Source organism: Trachurus japonicus, chromosome 7 (genome assembly GCF_045865225.1).
Source record: "Trachurus japonicus isolate A0001 chromosome 7, Traja_1.0".
Lineage (NCBI taxonomy): Eukaryota > Metazoa > Chordata > Actinopteri > Carangiformes > Carangidae > Trachurus > Trachurus japonicus.
In genome coordinates, this window is record NC_140913.1 from 20169801 (window position 1) to 20191339 (window position 21539).

The window sequence follows — 21539 nt, forward strand, 5'->3', positions numbered from 1 at the left end:
TATTTGTAAGCATACAAAACGAGGGAATAACAGCCCCTAATGCACTTTGGCATGAACTTCAAACAGCCGACTGTCAGGAAAGCTAATCTGTGTCTTTTTCCCCCCTTCATTCTTATCTTTTGACAATAAAGATAGCCTATCTCATCCCATTACAAGCTGCCCGTCTCCTGCCTTGTCCCCGATACGCCTGACAATCAGTCCAATAGAGTGTGTTACCCAGTGGGACTGCTGGGACACTTTGATTGCACTATCAACCCGTAATATTTTGCTGCAGGGAGAGGTGCTATATCAATGTTTCTCCAACAAAATCCAACATTAAGGCTGATGTGTCAGACTGCTCCATGGTTTGTACGCCTTCGTAGAGAAAAATTATTACACTTGGTTTGTTGGAGACGCTCTAATAGGCCAAAAAAGCTGAGCATATCACCGTCACAAACAGCAATATTATCCTCAAAGTGTAACACAGTGTGGTGTCCAGAAGAATTTTCAGTAGCACAGTTGTGGCATTGTTTCTTTAAAGTCAAGGAGAATTTCAGTTCAGGGAGTGGGCGATAGGAGTTAGCGAAATGGCACAGAAGTCTTTATATTTTATTAAAGGAAGGGTTTATATTCATAAAGGATCCCTCGGCAATGCTTATGTATTCTGTTTCTCAGTAATCCCAAGGAGAACTGCGAATGACAACTGAAAATTTTATTTGAGTTGTTTTTTACTCTCTGAATCACCACTTTTTAACCTTTTTAAGTCTGGGTTTGTTCAAACTTCTGGCATTGAACAAACTCTTTTCTTTCAAGATTTCTCACACATGAAGACTGATAATGCACAAAACTCTCTCACACATAAACACACCTTACATGTGGCTTATGTGTCACTTCCTCAGAGTGTAACCAGCCTCCAGATGTGCAAGTGATGTTACGGCGACATTTGAGTTCATTTCCTTTTAGCAAAGGAAACGCACTGCAAAACAAACCCCTAAACCAAATAAGCTCAATTAAAACATCCAACAAAACAAAACAAGAAATGCAAACAAAAATCAAGAGGGAGAAATTAATCAGAGCTGGGGTTTTCTTGTACTGACTTCAGAAAAATGAGATGAGGAAATGAACAATAGGCAAGGAAAAGGGATGGAAGAAAGGAGGTGGGTGGGTGGTGAGGTGAAGGAGTGTGACTGAACGTCTCTTCTCCTCTTGATTTGTTGGGTTTTTTTTATCTGGTGTTTGCATCAGAGTCGGGAAAGCGTGGGCAACGGCTGTAGTGGCGTCGCGGCTGGACACCACTGACAGACAGGCTTTCTTCATCTGCTGATTAAAAGAAGTGCAACAAAAGGGTGGAGGGATGTAGAAGACAGACATCCTCACCAGCTCCACACACCCACCACAGACCATGTCAGATCACTCATGAGGTGGTTACATTTCATAAAATGAAACAAAGACACAGTTTACAGTAAAAGTTCCCTTGTTGTGGATCCAAGAGGACACAAAGAAGTTAAAAATACAGACATTTTTTATTGCTTTTTGCTCAATCATCACAGATGGTTAAAAATTCAGCTTTAAGAACATCTAAACCATCAGAGCTTTTCGAAAGTCAACAGTAAACATTTTTTTAATCCTTGAGAAATTTAATTTCTTGTCTTAACTGTATCACATTCAACTTTTTTTAATGCCTGTTAAAAACCCCAAGGGTAATGACTCAACACGTGAAGTATGGATCCAAAAATGCCCATAAATAATAAAATAAAAAACAGCACATTATAAACTTTGTTCCCAAAACCCAAAAGAAAATTCACAGAAAAAAAAAAGTGAAATGAGTAAACCTCAGAGAGCTCCATACATAATACATAACATAGCTAACCAGAAAGAGAGGGAACCTCACAACAGAGGTTGATGTTGGGTTTGAGATACACTGTCCCCTGCTGGTCAAACCAACAGCTTTTTACCTGCTGATACAGCAGCAATGGCAAACGGTGACACTGGATCACCAACACACTGACGATGAAGAGATACAGCTGATAAACACAACTGGATCTAGGTCATAAACTTATAAAAACTGACACCATAAACGACTGCATGGATCACATTTGTTATTTGAACATATTCCGAGTATTCTAAGCTTCCTCTCAAAGTCCAACACACAGAGGAATGAGATGAAAAAGACTATGGAAAAAAGCATGCAGAAAATTTTGAAATTACTTTTGGTAAAGGTAAAGTGTGCTTTTTACTTAGAAAATATTGCACTTCCCCACAAATTCTGAACAATTCACAGTTTGATTGGTCTAAGGCAGAAGTTTCTCCCAGTGAGTGTCAAATGGCATTTGAAGGTCTTGCATAAAAGTAGAAGTAAAGCTTTTTTTGTGTATTTCTGTAAATCGTAGACTAGTCCTCAGACTCAGTAAGCTTACTGTCACCTTCAAGAAATTAAAACCCTGAGACCACTACTGTCTCATATATTCCCTGTGTAACCTGTGGATTAACTGATAGACAAGGTACTCCGTGTCCCATTTGTGCCCAATAACAACTTCCTCTCATTTACTAACATAACACTGTTGCAGACCGGGCCACTGAACAAGTGGAAGTAAGATTCCCAATCTTAAAATAGTGGTACAACCCAGGAGAGGAAAGCGTGGGGAAGCAGCGAGAAAGAGAGAGCACTCGATCGACCTGAAGCAGGAAGAGGAAATTATGTCACAGCGACAATGTAATATTTCAAAACAACTCTGCTGAGTTTCACATGTGTCAACAGAGCAACGGCTACTTAATGAATCCTCTTTTCGTAAGGCATCAGGTTTTCAGCGGGGGGTTGCTCTGTTAACTGTCCACTACAGCACGACCTCCAGGATGACTGTAATCCTTTTTCACCTTGTTCCAGTCATGACCACAACCACACAACTACTTGTACCTGTGCTTGTCAGCCACTGCACAAATCTGGACCCTGATAAACTGGTCATTTAATGCAGCTTTAAGGAGAGCTCCCACTGGATAGAAGCGGACATGCTCGTCACCTTCCCCAGTCTCTTCACACTTGGTGACCTCACCCATGAACCAAGTGGCAAGGAGACTGAGCTGTAAGTGCATATAATCCAGTAGGTGCACACTTGAAGTGGCTCAGTTTCTTAAAGTTAGGAGAGGCAGTGTTAAGGAGGAGAATTCACTGGATTTTAGAGAGTCCACTGGTCAAGAGGAGTCTGAAGGGGATGGTGGAGCGTGACACGGTTAAAGGCAGCCTGTGGAGACCTGCAAAAACACAGAGGGAACAACAAAAGGACCATAACGTCACTCACAATCATAAGGTGGAGCGCAAAACTCGCAAAGCAAAGAAAAATAGCGATTTAGGTGAAATGAAAGTCTATTAATCACAGAACAAAAGTAAGTTGGGAGGCAATGGGAAAGTGGAAGAAAGCTGCCACTGTGCAGAGATGCTATCTGTACTGTGAGGAAGGGGTTGTGAGCGCATGTGTGCGCACACTTGGCGTGTCCATGCTCTGCACGCTTGTTTGTGTTGGGTGGAGGGTTAGAGGGCGTGTGTGCCGTGAGGGGTCTGGGGCGGTGTGCCTGAAGGTCCCCAAGGGGACCTGACTCTCCTCTTGTCCCTTTACACTTTCCTGAAAGAATTGTATTCTTTCTATCTGAGGAAGAGAGACCAGCCCATTGGGAAATGCGTCCAAAGGTGGGAAAATCTGTGACACAGCTATCCAAGTGCAGCAAATTTCAGTTTAACACAATCTCACTGACAGAGAAAATTATGGATATCAAGAACTTGTCATCTTGTTTTATGAATTCAAAATTAGAGTATACTGACCAAAGGCACGGATGAGCTCTCTCTGTACTGCCCACGTGACTGTCTTGATCAGGGAGGCAGAGGTGAGTCCAGCAAACAGCATGTTGTATAAGAAGACAATGTAGAAGTTCCCGAGCCAGTTATACCGACCATAGTCTCCCAGTAGATCAAAGCGGGTGATCCCTACAACAATGGAGGCCAGAGAAAATATTCCACATGTGAATCACTTGGTCAAGTAGAGCTCATGGCCTACACCTGCCCTCTTGTGGGTGGTTTTGAAACTGCAAGTAAAATTATTGATATTCACATATATATATATATATATATATATATATATACACACACACACACACACACATACACTAGATCCCTTGACCCTATTTCATAATACATAGCAGTTATTTACCCTTAAAATCCAAAATATATGCAAGAGTTTTACACAACATAAGACCGAGTTGACCATTTCTACAAATAGTCTTGTGTTCATGTTTTGTATGATCTTTTAACTGTCTAACTAACCTACATCCACTATTTGGTCTGATGTTGTGCAGCTCTGTGTAGCTTACTCAGTGTACACTTTACCTGAACAGCAAACTCAAAATGTATGCATATTTAGGTCTTAGAAATGCTGTATTTGTCATTCATTTAGCTTTTGTCATGTCCTTACCAAGTGTGCGTGAAAATACTGGCAAGGCGGAGCTCAGGATGAGCAGTGAAACACAGTTTGCAATTATCTGGGAAAAAAGAATTCAGGGGTTACTTTTAAACACCATACTTTAATCGTTTTTTTGATATATCTCACTGTAAGATTACACACACTTTAAGGTTAACTGTGAAATACCTGTGTGAGGTTAGTGTCCTGTGCACGAGGCAGGAGGCTGGTGAAGAGAGGGGAACTATAGAAACCTACTACTGAGGAGACCATCAGGTAGCTGACAATCAATTTAAGGCAGATAACTGGAAAGAGAAGTAATACTTAACATCCAGACAGTACATCAATGATGTACTTTTAATAAACTTAACAGGATGAGTCAACATTACACACACTGGTCAAACAGTGCATTGGTGGCTGAGTCACAGCCAAATGGACATGACTAGTTAACACACTCGTATGTTGAAAGGATACAGGATAAGGACTACTTGAACTGCAGCACCCAGTGAGCCGAACATAGAGAAGGAGGCCATTCCTAAGTGAGGGTCCTAAAACATAACAACAACAACAACCATCACAGATCTGCACAGACTAGCTGCTGCAACATTAAATGGTCACAATTTTGTTCTTGCAAAATCCTCACCTCCATTCCTCTGGGCATCGCCGTCTCATCCAGAAGTAACTCCAGCACATTAAAACAGACCATCAGCACACACATCACCTGAGGAGCAGCAATGTTATAGTGAAAACAATCATTGGGGGTAATGAAATAAATGAGTGCTATAACAGAATGTAGCAATTCTATTGATAAATAAGTGTGTACCGTCAGTGCGAGGAGCACAAGCATGGCCAGTGGATAACCCAAGTTGCGCTGCCAAGGGGATGCTTTCCTACGCATTTCTGTGAGAAAACAAAATGGAAAAAAAGACAAAAAAAACAACAACAAATAAGTGTACAGCAATACAGCCTACACAGTGCAATCAGTGTGGAGGAAACCCAGCAGAGAGCAGTCTGTTTGGTCGGTCTTACCCAGAGCGATTCGCTTGCTCCGGACCGTTTGGTACTCTTTTTTCATTGCCTCCATGTTCAGCCTTACCCAGCATGACGTGCTGTCACCTTCAATCAGACAACAACAGATAATTGAGATAAAACATCACTGAGCCAGCTTTTAAGTGAACTATTTGAAAATGACAGAGGAGTGTGTTCATGTTGTCCTTCTTACAGTTCATTTTCCTGGAAAGAGAGTCTTCCTCAAATGCAGTGCAGCTCAGTGTGTCTTCTACATCCTCCAGCAGCTAAAGATGATGCAATGAATAGGACAAAATGAATTGAATAGTTCAATTAAGAAACTACAATATGGAAACACAAAACACCTTTTAATCCGTCATATTTTAAGGTAGAGACTTTCTGTCCGTCAGGCTACCACATCGACCCAGGCTGAGATATGTTAGAAGCTACTAGATTGATGAAGATGAAATGCTGCACACATCAATGTGACCACTGACTTTTCTCTTGCACCACCATGAAATTGAAATGGTGGTTTTAAGTGAGATGTCTCAACAATTACTGGACTGATTGCAATGACACAGTACAGGATGTACTGTTGTAACCCTGGGGATCCCTTATCCTGAACGTCATCTGCTCACTTATCATAATTGTCTAATACTATGACGTTTGACTACTTGAAAAACTAATAGCCAACATCCAAAGTATGTAAAGTGCCACTTGGCCTCTACCACTAATTGTGGCAGCATAATAGTCAAGTACGTTGAAAATGCTTCCAGTGTCACACATTGCATAACTTGCTGACAGTATAAATGGTAGTCAATCAAACTTTGGGAATGTACGGTTATTTAAACTTCACAAAGAGTCATCAAAATGTTTTTCCTAACATTCAATTATCTTTATAATAACTTCCTAAGCCACAATTCCTTTAAAATTTTCTAGCTGTGAATAGCTCATGCCCTGAGGAGGAATAGTGCACATCAATTTGGTATGCATATTGTCTTCTGTGAGTATAACACAATTTATATTTAAAACCTGCTTAGAAAACTTTAAAACCACTGTCTGTAGTATAACTTTTTAGAGCACAGTATAAGATATCTTAGCTTTTATTGCAGGCTCACAGAGATGCTAGCATAGCTACTAACATTTGGTCTCGTATTTTTGTTCCAGATATAAGGTCAGTCACTCACCCGTGGTTTAACTAGAAGGCTGCCGGTCACACTAAACATCCTGGACAGCCCAAAGGGAGTGCACACTGAGGAGAGAAATACACACATATTAAAGGTGACATCAGAGTGTCATAATGTACAGTTTCAAGTAACTATGATAAACATATACTTACACAAAAGCAGCAACACTCCAAACAGCGAGATCCCAGAGTACAGGTAAGGAAGGTAATATTCCCACAAGTCTAAAAGTGAGAGATGGACAGTATAAACAGTTATATTAAATAAACCCCACGGTCACTGGGGGATCTTCAGGTATGATGCGGGTGACTCACCATAAAGGCTTTTCCTGGCTATGTTGTCATGGAGGAGGGCTGATGCCACCCACACAATGCCCAGTACAAGCAGAGCCAGCAGCAACAGCAGCACAACTGCTTCATACACCCGTGCCATCACCCCCTACACAGAACAGACACTCTGTTATCAACAGGTTGATATGTACGCATTGTGAATTTCCAGTTAACTGTTTTGTAATTGGTTTTTGTGTCAAAACTTGTACCTTTTTGGACCCTGCAAATCCCTCAGACTCCGTGAAGAAGTAGGCAAAGGGCATGAGGAAGACCAGGGACAAATTGGAGAAAAGGAAAACTAGGTTCCACAAACCTGAGAAGAGAGGAGGAGAGATTTTCCTAATATTAATTTTTTGGTACAAAACACTTGTTATGGTTAAAACTGCAGTGAAGCATTTTAGCAGTTCACCACCAACTGGCATAGTTCTGCAATTATAACGACATAAAATGATGTGAAAGACGACCATCAGAGCATTTCTCATATATTAGATTATATCCAGTAACAGTGCATGCCTGGTATACCTCTGGCTTAAATACCACTATAACGATAAATAAAGATATTGTCATTTGATTGGAGTTGCTCAACTGAACTAGTTGGACCACTTTTTCCAATCGCAGCGCCCAGTAAGGTCACAGCCCTTCTATCCATGATAATTATCTGCTTCTGTTTGGACATGGGCCTGCGAAGTATTGATTTGGAGCTTATTGCCAATGATCATGAAGAACAACCTCTGCAGTTATCAGCTGTTGTTTTGGTGTTACAATAGGACAGTACCGTGAATAAGAGATCCATTGAGCCACTGCATGTAGTAGCTCCGTGGGAAGGTGAGCAGCACCTCATTGGACAAAATGGAGATGGGGAGAAGGAGGACAGCACACACTGCAACGGACAAGGTGAATGTACACAACCACAGCCTGGAAGAAGGAAAAAGACAGGCCATCAGTAAAGACACGTGTGTTTGTGTTTAGCCTCAGGCTAGCGTCACCACCGGAACAAAAGACTAGGGTGTCCTGGGATAAGGTAATACTGTGACAGCGTGTAGGGACAAAGGCCACGGTGACGACAAAGTGCCCCGGTCCAGACCAACAACCACAATAACACACAAGACAGGGCAATAAATCCACAACCAAATGGCCTCAGGACACTGCATGTCACGTTGACTAAGGTATCAGTTCAGTCACTGATGCTGACACTAATCAAAGTGAGTGAGAACAGATTGCTGTGGGTCAGTTAATCATTACAGGTTTTCACTTACGCAATTTTGTTGACTGTTGCATCCTCAATGTCATCTGTAATAGAGCAGAGAAATAAATAGGATTACATCTATTACAAAACTGACTTGCTAATTAAAAACATCAATCTGGTTTTCACATTTATGTTTAAACAAGATTAAGTTAGCTCAGACAGCTGAATAACTGAGGACAGCTTTAAACAATAATCCATCCAAGTGCAATCAGATAAGAGGTGTTCAAATGTTGATTGACAGCTAACAGTCTGTGTTAACATGAAAAAAGAGTAAAACCTGTTTACACAGTATCTATGTACTGCATACACAGTATATGGGTATGTAGGGGAAAGCTGTAACAGACCAGATCCATATGAGGATGAAAAAAAAGCAAACATCTCAGTGGCCTCAGAGTAGGAGTGAGGGGGAACAACATGTTAGGAACATTCTGTCCGAGCAGAGCCCACCCTCCCTAGTTAAAACTGAAGTACATACACAGAGGAGCTTACTTTATGCCCAAAACCCTTAGAAAAAGCCACGAGTGTATTGTTGTCATTTGGTGTGTATGCAACACAAAGATTTCTCAAACGATACTGCGACAATTTCTGTACTTAAATTATGCACCAAACCCTGAACGATACTATAACTTCTTCCAGTGATATTGTTGGCACAGCTGTTTAACGAGGTAAGGCCTGAGGAACAGAAACCAGTTGATGGCTCCTTGATGTCAAAAACAACTCGGTGAAGTGGAATTGCACAATTGTCCTTTAGCTTGAGGCACAACTGTTGTGTTGCTGCTGATACAAAAACAATATTTACAGCAGATCTTCAAAACAACAAGAGAAAATGAGCTGGCCATTTCCTAGGTTCAATTCGAGCCCCGCCACAGCAAAACAGAGACCTGGCTAGTTAAACATCCTACATCTGCTTCCAATAGTGGCAAGTTATTGGATTTATTATGTAACTGTCGGCCCAGTCACTGCCGAACGTTTAACATAATTTTTAATAACACAGTTCCAATTGCATGAGGTATGTTTCACATTTGCAAAAGATTGTTTGTAAGTTGTACATTTGTGATGTTGTTAAGTGTCAATGCAGGGTTGACCAAAAAATACATTCTGTGTTTTCTGTGCAGAGTCAAATTTAGCAGATGTTTGTACAGTACATGTTTGTTGAAAAGAGCTCTTTTACAACACTGTTTATCTTGTAGCAACATTCTTCGCCGCCCCTCCACCATCCAGATCCACAAGGACACCGCCCGAAGAGGTGGTTGCATGTTACGTAACACGCACACTTCACCTCTGGGCTGCTTCAGACAAGGTCCAGAGACTTGGGTTAAAATGTGCAGTCCTGCTACTGTGTAAATTTGTGCTATACTTTACATGTCATCAAACATAACATATTTAAATCTGCAGATACATTTTTTTTTAGAAACTATCAAGAAAACTGTGTTGTCTTCTTTCCTTTTTCACAAACCCAATTCATTTTAGGTTTGTGAAAAGGCAATTGTATTGCTTGTGTGCAAATTTAACTTGAGAAATCATCTTATAGAAAAGCGAGAAAAAAAGATCCTATTGCTTCCACAAACGACAAATGAGAGACTATTATTCACAACACGGTGTGTAGTTTCTGAACACCTGTGTCCCACATACTCTGTGGAAAGAAATTCCAAAACACCAATGTAATCAGCAGGGGTGCAAACTCATCAGGGGTAAAAAAGGTGACAAGATACCGACCCCCTAGGGGGGTCCGGGGGCATGGTCCCCCGGAGAAATTTTTGTAAAAACCAACTTTAAAGGTGAATTTACAGTCAATTTTAGCATGGGACTAGGGTCCAGATTTACTCAGGTTTGCACAGCTTTTGCTCCTGTTAAACCTGCACAATCTGTCTCTCTGTGTTTGGTTTTGAAACATGTGAAGGGGGTCTTCAGCCTTTGCAGGTTTAGCATGAGCAAAAGCTGTGCAAAACTTAGAGAATCTGTCCCTTGATGTCCATCAGATGAACCTTGCAAACCTTGCCTTCAAACTAAATAAAATTTAATACAGACTGATTGGTTCATTGTGAAACATTTATTTATTGATGTAAATGTGTTTTCTGTAGGCTACGTAGGCTATGCTCCAAGGCAGCGCTGCTCTTTCTGTCCAATAACACACATGAAGCTTAAAAATGCCATAGGTTACATAAAACATATTAAAGCAGATATCAGTGGAATGTTTTTGTTAATATAAGTCCTAAATAGTCCTATTTTCCGTCAGCAATCACTTACATGAAGTATTTCAGCCTAAACACGAGTCTCTCCGTCACTCTGCTCTGCTGTAAGCCGAGGAGAAAATTTTCCTTGTGGGATACAAGTGTTATCCAATGAGGGGAGAGAACGGCATGAAGGGCTGTGTGTGCAGCCAAGGGATGCGCGTGAATGTGGTGACGTAGCACGAGGACCAATTGATGCCTGACAAGGGCGGGAGCTGCTAACTCATGGTGCGTTCAAGGAAACTCGTACTTTGTGTTTTTCCTTCCTGTGAAGTCATACCAGTTCGATCTGGTACGAGTTCACGGGTCGGAAGTTACGAGTGGCCGTTATAGGGAACTTTCACAGACAACAGGACGGTAAAAACACGAGCTACGGGTTACCTGGAACGCTACCAAGTCGTAGTTGTGACTTGAAGCTGTAACTTACGGTTTCAAAAGCCTGCCTTGAACACAGCATTAGCCGAAACGGCCGTGCCACTGATATCTGCTTTAAGCGGCAATATGTATTTAAAAGATGTTCAAGCAAACGGTTCGGTTCACGGTTTTGTGGTCATGGTTTTCGGTTCGGTTTCTTATACTTTGATCGTTGGGAAAATCAATCATGTCTTGTATATTCAGGTTAAAACTGAAAGAATGAGGCAGTCTGACATCTGATACATCATTGTGACAGTCTGAGGTTAGAAGTTGGTGAGATTCTGGTGGCAAGAGAGGAGACATTGATAGTTCCAACATGTTTTAATTTACTGGGCAAATAAAGTTATCTAACAAATGCTAAGAACAATTAGATATTCACTGAAATATATAACCTATATTTATTAATTGTGGTTCTTACAAAAAATATATCTTATAAAATATAAAAGCTAAAATGTCTCTTAAAGCTCTGCCCCTTTAATTAGTGCATACTAAATAATTTAACTTTAGCCTACTACTTTTACAACCACATTATTTACCAGCGACATAAAGTGAAACAGAGGCAGAGGTGTCCTGTCACAACCTCCTCCTCCTCCTGCTGCTGCTGCTGAACAGGTCGCACTGGAGCTAGTCTCGCTGCCAGACCCTCCTCCAGAGAAGGAGACACTGGAGCTAATTATGCTAAACGCGCTAATCGCTAATTGGCCGCGATCGCGATCATCACACACACGCGGTCCCATACAGCACCTACACAACGCTGCTGGAGCATCTTCTAGCTCCGACTCTTTCACTCGCCGTGCTCAAAAAGTCGCGTTAGTTAGTCTGTATTAAAAGTGAAGCTTCAGGTGTGTATTGCTGACACAAGAGGAGCGCTGCCACCACTCGTTGTCATCCAGATAAGCTGCATGCGCCTTAAAGAGACAGGTGCATTGGCTCGGCTCGGCTCGGCTCGGCTCGGCTCGCCTCGCCTCGCCGGACCCCCACCCCCTCAAATTTTTTTTTATTGCGGATTTACACGAATCACACAAATGACCAATTTGGGATCCAAAACGGCGAATTTCGCCGAAAGGTGACGAGTTTGCACCCCTGAATCAGTGTTCTTGTCAACACCTTCAATTCCCCTCCCGGCAGTTCTCTGTAAGCCTGACGCTTATTAAAATTCAAGTGACTTTAAAACTCACCTGTGACAAACTCTGCAGTCTTCCTGAAGTGGGTAAGTATGAGGTAGGAGACAATGTAAAGGCATGTAAACAGGAGCACACAGATCTGAAGAAAAAACAAAAGATGTCACATGAGTTTAGTTTTTTCTTGTTTTTAAGCTAGCAGTAACACAAGAAAAATACAGCTTTGCAAAAAAAAAAAAAAAAAAACTGTCATGTTGCTGACAAGCTCTGACCCTTTTTTTCAAGTCTTAGAAGTGGGGGTGAATAGCTGGCAAATGTACCAAAACACAAAGGCAATGTTTTGTGTCGACAAAAACAGCAATGCATGAACAAAACAGGCTATGTATTGCTACAAATGCAAACATTCCCAATTCAGCCATTGCCAAGCCAGACAGATGGAGTCTGAAGATTACCACTATATTCCCAAAAAGAGAGCTAAATGGGTGACAGTGATGAAACTAAGAAGGATTAAGTGGAGTAAAAGAAGGGTTAATACCAAAGTCAGAGAGCCCCCATACTGTCTGACATACATTATACTAAATCTACCATCAAATTTAGGTTAAACCTATGTTCACTGAGCAATCTGCTGTCTGGCACAGTTCTCAGCTTCTATCTGCATCTTTCTGATTAACTTCATAGATTGTATGTTCTGAAACACCCAGTCAGTGCTCAAGCACACACTTAAACACATAGTTAATAAGTACGTCTCAACTGTCTGGAAGAAGAAGAAAAAAAAGGTCTTGTGACAGCAAACAAATTGAATTTTCAGACATGAGTTTAACAGAAACATCCCAAACACTTTCCTGTAGAATGCAAAAATTTCCAGGACAGAATACAATTAATACTTAAGAGTGTAGTATGCAAAACTTAAGCGGTAGTACAAAGAAATTCCCTGTGAAGGTTCCTGCGCCAAGGGGAAATTAATTAAAAATAACAATCTGAGTGTTAAGGTGTGACAGCTCTCACTCAACAAGACTGAAGGTCTACAGTTACATGTGCTGCCTGATGGGCTGGTGTGGTTATTTCATGCTCGTTTCATCAATGAAAATTAGAGACATGTTCACTATTCTAGGATTTTTCCCCAACTGGACTATCCATAGTGTATGCAAGGGGGATTTCTACTTCTACTTCAAAGCATCCTGTCATAAACCAAAGCTTTGAACAAATGTTAGGTTTTCCCTGTTGGTGGTGCTGGTAGAAAACTCAAAGGACCAATAATCAAGATTAATTCTTTGAGGGCTGTAATAGAATTCATACCAATCCAACTTCAGCCAAATTCATAATAAATAGTACAAATAGGGTTGGAGTATGGACATGGGGTACACAAAACCTGCAGAAAGTGTGTGTGTGTGTGTGTGTGTGTGTGTGTGTGCATGAGGGGGGGGGGGGGGTCAGTGTGAAAGTGACAGTCTGCCATCAACCATTTCAACTTGTTTAGGTATGTCTTGCAGCAGATGTTACAGCAAGTCCTGCATAGTGTTTTGGAGAGGTCAAACTTCTGGTCATATGATGAGTGGCAAATTCAAACTAGTCTCCAAAATGGCCACACATTTGAATCAACAACTCTCCAAAACAAACAAACAAACAAACAAACACACACACACACACACACTCAAATGCACAGTCTTAACTGTTAAATGGTCTTTGGTAGAATACTCTGCATCATGCAAACAATGGACTGTACGTAACAACTAATCAGCTCAGTGTGCAAAATTGTTCAATAATGCTGCATACTTTGGCAAGGAGCTTGCTATAGCTAATCCAAAAAAAAAGGGAAAAGCAGGAAACAAAGGATGGGTATTGGGTGGGAAGTATGTGGAGGGGCTAAATAACACCCTTTAAGTCCGCCACGTTTGTGGGGACACGTGCTGATTGGTGGTGTCAAGAATTGGCAGCACACAGCAGACCACTGGCATGAGTGTAAGGAGTTCAGCATCCAGATTGACATCTTTGTGTTGAGCACAAAGTCCTGGAGCTCCAAGTTCACTCTGAGCATTTTAAAATTCACAGTGTAACCTGAACGTTTTTGTGCTGCTTCAAGCAAAAAAAAACAAACAAAAAAAACAAAGCTGCCTAAACGTTTTCACATTTTGCCTAACCTTGTTCAGGGGCATACAGGAGGTTGGCAGTGGTACACAAGCACAGAGGATAGATTGGGTAGAATCTATTCAATATTTATTCAGCAGACAGAAATAACTTTGGCAATGCCATTTTAATCCACAACAAGGTGGGCAGCTACAGTATGTTGTTTTCATCAATTCACTACTGTGTGTCATCCAATGTTTGAGAGCTTAGTAATGTAAAACAGCAGGGGCAGCAACAAGTCCGATTCCTGTTAGATAATTGATTCTCTGAGAGTAGAAAATAAATGTCATCGTGACAACATGCTTTGAAAAATCCTACAGAATATAAATCCTCTAAAAGACATGTGTAGTGCACTTTTAAAATGTTTAAATCTTTTACAAATCGCATAGCACTCTTTTATGGTGGCTTAGTATCTTAATATTAGGAAATGTTGAGTGTCCCAGTTCTCTCCAGAACGATATGACTGTGACCTTTTATTCTGCTAAACATTGATCCTTCTTGATCCCTCCAGGCTCTGGGTGCGGGCCTATGGGTGTGCACTTTTGGCTCTATATCATTTTGCGGAGGCAATTTTCTTTTTATCTATATTGGTTACGTTCACCTCTTATCTAAGAATTTATACAGTGCTCAAGAAAAGACAGACATCTGACTGCAATCAAATTTTATGATTGATTAAATGGGTAATGTGCTTAATCATCCATCTCAAGAACAAATGGTGGACACCAGTGTGCCAATGTGTCAATTTTGCGCTACATGATTCCTTGGTATTTATTCCTTCAAACAAGGAAACAATAACAATATCAGTTTGATCTTTTTATGATTTGGAAAGAATGGCTGAGTTGCAGGAAACACATGTTTTAAGAACGCCATTACTAAATACACCTATACGCCTTTCTGCTTTAAAATGACTTTATGTGTCTAGATGCTCAGCTTACACAGTGCATTCAGTAAGTGCTCAGACCATCCAATTCAGATTATTCAGTTTGGCCGAGTTTTCCCACTTTCTCTGGTGGAGGCCATGGTTGTTCTTGGGAATCTTTAGTGCAGCAGATTTTTTGTAACCAGATCTCAGACATTTTCTTTAACCTCATAGCTTGATTTTTGCTCTGACATTGACATCTTTGAGACCTTGTGTGTGTACATACACGTCTGTGCCTTTTCAAAACAAGTGCAATTAGCTTAATTTTCCACAGGTGTGTCCAATCAAGGGGTAGCGACATGACAAAGATGATCAAAACAAACAGTAGGCACCTGAGCTGCTTCAAGTGCCATAGTACAGGGTCTGAATACTTGCGTCAATGTGCCTTTTCAATTTTACCATTGCCAAAATCTCTAAGATTCTCTCTTCACTTTGTAATTTTGTGAGTGCAGATTGATTTTTTATGCTAGCAAATGGTTGCAGCATAGTGAAATGTGAAGTCACTGAAGGGGTTTGAAAAAGTTATAAGTGTGCTGTGGGCTTAGATCATTGATTTGTTTCTAAAGATGGGTGGGTCAGAGACGTTCAATGTTATTCAGTACACAAATGTGACAGAATTTATTTTTAATACACCTGATTTATAGACATGTTTTAGGCGTATCTTGGAACCTGTCCATGATTGTGCAAGAGGCTTAATTTTAGCGTCTAATCTATTTGCACCATCTGCACAAACATAACTGTTGCTTTATATTAATCTACAGTAGGCTATATCTGGTCTTGCAATGTAGCGAGCCTTCATCAACTAGATGCTCTGGTACATTAATAATTTGTGGTAGCACCACTGCCAAATATTGATCATTTTAAAACTAGATGATCAATGATAAGCATTGCTTCAAGTCATTAATAAGCAGAGATGCAGAGGCAGCTGACCAGCCTACAGCAGCACTGTGAAGAGGAGGTAAGCTGCAGACTTGAGGCGAGCCAGTGGCTTAAGAAGGGGCTGTTGACTAATAGCATTAGGTCTTTAGGTGAAAGGGACAATGTCAAAACAAGGGCATTAGAAAAAAATATGGGACATTCATTTGTTGTCAATTCTAAACTTTAAAAAAACAGCTTTCTTTCATGTGACTTCCTGAAGACTGTGAAAACAAACTTTGTACTGTCCAGAGGGTATTATGGTTCTACCCAAAATACCTCATGTGAAAAGACTGAGTAGTAACCAATAACTTTAAACATCTCAACTTAAGAGTTGAGTCAGTTTCAAAAACATCTTAAATTGCATTTGATTATTTGCGAAAAAACCTTTTCCATAGAGGTCATTTTAAATTGCCATAATATGAAAAATGTATTCTACCATCACTAATAACTAAGTCCCATGACATGGCCAATACAATATCTGTATTGTATGATATCATTTATGTTTAATACGGTATATATAATAAAGGACAGCTATAGCTGCAATAGGCTACAGCAGTATGGGTTTTGCTCATACACATTTGCAGTACCAAAAAAAATCTAGGTTCAGACTTTTTCTGATCCGTTTCCAAAAATTGATGAGTCAACCACTGATTCCAAACATGAAGTGGCAAGATTGTTGTTTTTATGATACACTGTGTGCCTGAAATACCTCCAAACTCTGGTAATGAACTGCCTGTGAGATCTGATTGGACTTTAAAAAGGTTAAAGGTCAGTATTCATGTGTCTTGCTGTAACTCGACTGATCTCTCTCTGGCAAGTCTGAAGTTCAACAGTGTGTGGCTGATGTTGCATAAAAACGCAGAGTCAACTCAATTGAGAGAGTGGGGTCAGCAACAAATGTAAAATGCAGTATTAAGCCGGGAATAGTTGAGGAAAGAGAATAACGTGAAGCAGAGCTGCCAACCCCATGGCAAACGGTCAGAGGGGGATTTGGAGGCGATCTTTAAGTCGTCGCTGCTAACACAAGTGAGGAGCTCCAGATGCTGAGCAGGATGTCGCCGTGCCACACCGCTGTCTGTCTGTCTGTAATGACCAGTTGCATCCGTCCAGTAATTCATTAACTCATTTCAAACGTTGACGTTACGAGAAAAACTCACGTTAAAGTTATTCTAACAGATAGGCTACTGTAGTTCAGTGCTGACATGAGAGACCTTCACGACTCACGGCTTTCACAGTCGTGCAATCACTATACAAGTCATGCTAAACAGTCAAGACACTTAAAGAGCAAACATTGTGGCTTTTTCTTGTGTTGATGAAGTGGCTACAGTCCTATTGTTTGTGGCGACCCCTCATTGTGATGCAAATAAGGCTAACCGACCCGGCCGGTGGTGCTTTACTTACTATGGTCTCCCGGACACGGTTGTGGAAAAGTTGCTCTCTAACCGACACGTCGTCCGTTTCCATCCTCCGAAACCATTACAGTATCCTCTCAGGCTCAAAGCGCTGCGGGTAGAGATAGTTTTTAAAAAGTCAAAAGACGGGGCATCTTTGTTAAAAGTGCAGCGGCTACGCGGCGGCTTGGCCCCTCGCTGCATTCACACTGAGCTGAGTGTGTTAGCCTGGTGCTGCTACTCTCTGCTCTGATCAAAACCAAACAAGGAGGGGTCGTCAGGGGCGGGGCTACAGCAGCAGGAGGAAGAGCTACAGGTAGCTGCTGTCAGTCATCATCACTTCAATTTATAGTTATCTAATATCCAACATTGTGAACCTACTGACACTCATTTGAAGCCAATTAAAGCCATATTAGATGTCAGTGTTATTGTCACTAGTATTAATTTTGTACATCACATTTTATTTTATTTGCTATTGCTATTTTATTATGTATAGTTTGTTCTTTATATTTTACTATTTTATTATGTATAGTTTATATTCTTATTCTTTATATTCTTATACTATATGTTGTTATCGTCAATGTGTGTCTGTGTAATGCTGCTGCTGCACTGTAATTTCCCAGTTTGGGATCAATAAAGTATATCTATCTATCTGTCTATCTATCTATCTATCTATCTATCTATCTATCTATCTATCTATCTATCTATCTATCTATCTATCTATCTATCTATCTATCTATCTAATATCAGTCAGACACTGTGGCAGATCACCAATTATAATTTTTCTCTTCTTGATTACGCAGATTAATTCATGCCTTGAGATATTTTTTGTTCTGTCTTGTGTACATGACATGTTTAAAATCTATACAGGTTTTCATTGAGGTTCGAGTAAGGACTGTGAGAGTCATACCAAAAGCTTCAGTTTAGTGATGTTTAAGCCTGTATAATAATTACTACTTTTAGGTTACTTCAACTAAAATCTTCAATCATCATCTTTTTTTGAGCAGAGATTTCACACAAAGATATATTTATACACTACTGGGTAGATTAGAACATTCATTCATTCATTCATTCATTCATTCATTCATTCATTCATTTTCTATATTAGAACAGAGCAGAAAAAAAATTAATGGCCCACAATGTTGAAATTTGCCGCTGGTTTCTCTGGAAAAATATATAACGTACCATACATCCATTAGAGCACACTGAATACTTCTAAAATGATGCCCTCGACACTCATTCTAAAAAAGAAAATAAAAAGAAACTCATAAGGATAAAATACAATGCAATAAAAAAACAACTCATAATACATAAGCCCACACCTTACATTATCATACTCCCACTATGAGACAGAAGAAAGAAAGCCCTGAGTCTACATGACCTCATTTAAAATTCTCACATCAGTGGGTATAACTGATTTGTTAGAGACATTTCCTGAGGTCATTGCTGCTTTTACTATTCCAACATAAAGAACCTAGACTATATCTTCCACCACTGGTTTTCATGACTTTTTCTCCAGGAACAGGCTTGGAATTAATTGATTTATTACACTTCATTTGCATGTCATTTGCATCACATATGTCACATAGTGTTAAATACACCATCTACAGTCCTTTTCCTCATCTTATCAGCTGAGACGGCCAATGGGCCTAAATGTTTAGAGACACATCATGTGTTATAGCCACAGCCTAATTTCAGTATCATGATCCAAAGTCCAACTGTTGCAACAATATGCAGCAACTTCAACTACGGAAAGCACTGGAAAGGATTTGTTGGGATAAGGATTTGAAATATGGGCTCGGTAAGTAATCTAGTCTTTATTAAACAAAACCAAACATGTCTTAAATGTATAAACAAGTAAATACTTGAAAGCTCAGGCTGATATAGCTTTGTTAAGTGTGGATTGGCATACAGAGGAAGGCTGGGGCCTAACGCCTCAGTCAGGTCTAACATGTAATATACTGGTTAGCCACAACATTAAACCCAGTTCTCTGCTTTAATGTTATAGTTCATCAGTGTATGTTGTCTGGATTAAAAACAAAAAAACAAAAAAACAATGTGCATCATGAGCTAAGATAAATCCCTCTTATATAATATATTATTTAACCAGGGAAGTGGATCACAGAGATTAAAAATTCCCCCGAGTGTCCCGGCCAAGATACCAGTAGCACACAGATTATAGAGCAACCGTAACACAGCCTTGTACTAAATCAGAAAGATACTGAGAAAATTGTGTGACGTGATCAAAGGTGTATTAAAATTTGCAGTATATCAGTTCAGCATAACAAATTAGATAAGGGTATATGGTCTCTATTCGTTTAAATAAGAACATACAATTGATCATTAACGAAACATACAACTGATACTGATTATATAAACCGTGTATTACATCATTTTAACCAGACACAATAATCTAGAAACATTGGCTCACATACAGAAAAATTGCGGATTTACTGTATACCGGTACTTTAAAGTTGACTATAACATTTAGGTCTTGTGTTACTCCATTGCAGGTACTCATCAAGGATGACTAATACTCACCTAAACATTGACTAATCTACTGTGGCCATAAAATGGTAAAAAGTGTAATGGTAACCTATGCCCTGTGGGTAATAGGTGGACCATGGGGCCTTCATCACTTATATTTAGGAAGAGACAGCCATGCTCTCCTATGGATGCTAACCCTGGGAGGGTTTGGGTTCGGCTGGGCCAGAGAGGCCATACGTATCCCTGCTTACGTTGGTGAGGCCAATCAGGATGCAGAGAATGAGAGAAAAAGACCCCCCACCACCACCACAGTCCTTCCACCTGCAAGCCCTGTCAGATTTGCTGGTCAGGTATGTGTTGGGATCTACTTTGGCACCGTGGCCCTGATAGGACTGAACTCCCTCAGTTTCTTCTACTTGATCGTTCTGCCTTTATGTGTGGGCGCAGGGGTACATCTGGTGTCTAATGTTGGACAGCAGACCTCTGACCTCCAGAAAACCATGACTTCTTGTCTCATAACATCCCCAATATTCTATGGCAGCACTTTGTCACTTCTTCCTATTAGCCTGGCTGCGAGTGTCACTGCTGCACAGCACCGCAGGTTCAAACCACGGATACCTCAGAGCAAACAGCAACTAGGTGATGATCTCATAAATAAGACAATAATATTGCCATGTTTCCTTTTTACGCCACATTAATAACATTGCTTGTCTTGTCCCTTTGACCAGCTCCACGGCTTTACAAGCTCGGTCTAGCTTGGTTGGCCTTCTCTGCTCCACTGGGTTACTGTATTTTCCACAACACCACAGCCACACTGTACTACCTGTCTGACTGCGTAGCAGCACTTCTGGATATGTTTTGGTTTGTACCTTGGCTCAGAAATGTGTTGGAGTACATTCTTCTAATGCCATATCGAATCTTATGTGCTCTCACTGGGGGCGGGTACTATGAAGAGACTTGGAGGAAAGTGCTGGAAATACTGCTCAGAGAGTACAGTGAGAGAGAGAAAGAGGCGCTGAAGGTAAGCATTCACATTAGTTATGACTGAACAGTTTGAGGTGTCAGTCAGTCATCAGTCTGCTATGGAATAAGCATAGTTTATAACCTGTGCATTTACTTATATCGCAGGTATTGTCATTGGAAACAGAGGCCTCGATTGAAGACATAACTCGAAGCTATAGGGAACTGGCCAAGACATGGCATCCAGACCACAACCCCGGGAAGGATGCTGAGGCAATGTTTATAAAGATCCAAGACGCCTATGAGGTCCTACTGCGGCGGCACAGACCTGATCGATTCAAATAACTGCGCTGACAGGCCTGAAATCCTGGCAAAGGGATGTGAGACTCTTGTATTGTTTTCCAGTCAACATTTTACATTGTTTATGGAACATAAATCAACTTGGGACTTGCAGAGTACTGACATTACCTACATGTTAAATACATCCATGCTCTCATTTGTCAAACAGCATTTTAACAGCTGTCAGATTGGTAGCAGAGTTTGCTGCCACCTTGTGGTACAACGGGTGTAATAGCACCATAAACTATTAATCCCAACAATTTTACTTGTGTTTTTACGTCTGCTTGTTTGCTATTAAAAGCTGAGCTGCCACTGCCATGGACATTAGTCTATCTTTTTATTTCACACCATGAAGGAAAATAAAACCAAGAGGTTAACAGTGTAATGATTATGTATTAAAGGCATACTGACAGATACCAAACAGAAAGACAAATTATGAAATAA

At 40.5% G+C, this 21539-nt stretch overlaps 2 protein-coding genes across 2 annotated transcripts; one reads left to right on the forward strand and one right to left on the reverse strand.

Annotated features, from left to right (window-relative positions):
* Positions 1 to 905: 905 nt before the first annotated feature.
* lmbr1l (limb development membrane protein 1-like) lies at positions 906 to 17529 on the reverse strand. The gene is made up of 17 exons (XM_085781982.1): positions 17320 to 17529; positions 12015 to 12099; positions 8202 to 8235; positions 7721 to 7860; positions 7155 to 7258; positions 6931 to 7054; positions 6772 to 6840; positions 6620 to 6684; positions 5647 to 5719; positions 5454 to 5540; positions 5248 to 5324; positions 5068 to 5145; positions 4899 to 4972; positions 4614 to 4704; positions 4440 to 4506; positions 3794 to 3955; positions 906 to 3228 (listed from the first exon to the last, which is right to left on the reverse strand). The coding sequence occupies exons 1-17, from the start codon at positions 17380 to 17382 to the stop codon at positions 3143 to 3145; spliced, it is 1479 nt and encodes a 492-aa protein (XP_085638108.1). The 5' UTR covers positions 17383 to 17529; the 3' UTR covers positions 906 to 3142.
* A 1475-nt stretch (positions 17530 to 19004) lies between these two features.
* Positions 19005 to 21417, forward strand: dnajc22 (DnaJ (Hsp40) homolog, subfamily C, member 22). Its single transcript, XM_085781989.1, has 4 exons — positions 19005 to 19110; positions 19823 to 20435; positions 20525 to 20817; positions 20925 to 21417. Exons 2-4 carry the CDS (start codon positions 19883 to 19885, stop codon positions 21099 to 21101), a joined length of 1023 nt encoding a protein of 340 aa, XP_085638115.1. The 5' UTR covers positions 19005 to 19110; positions 19823 to 19882; the 3' UTR covers positions 21102 to 21417.
* The last annotated feature ends 122 nt before the right edge of the window (positions 21418 to 21539 follow it).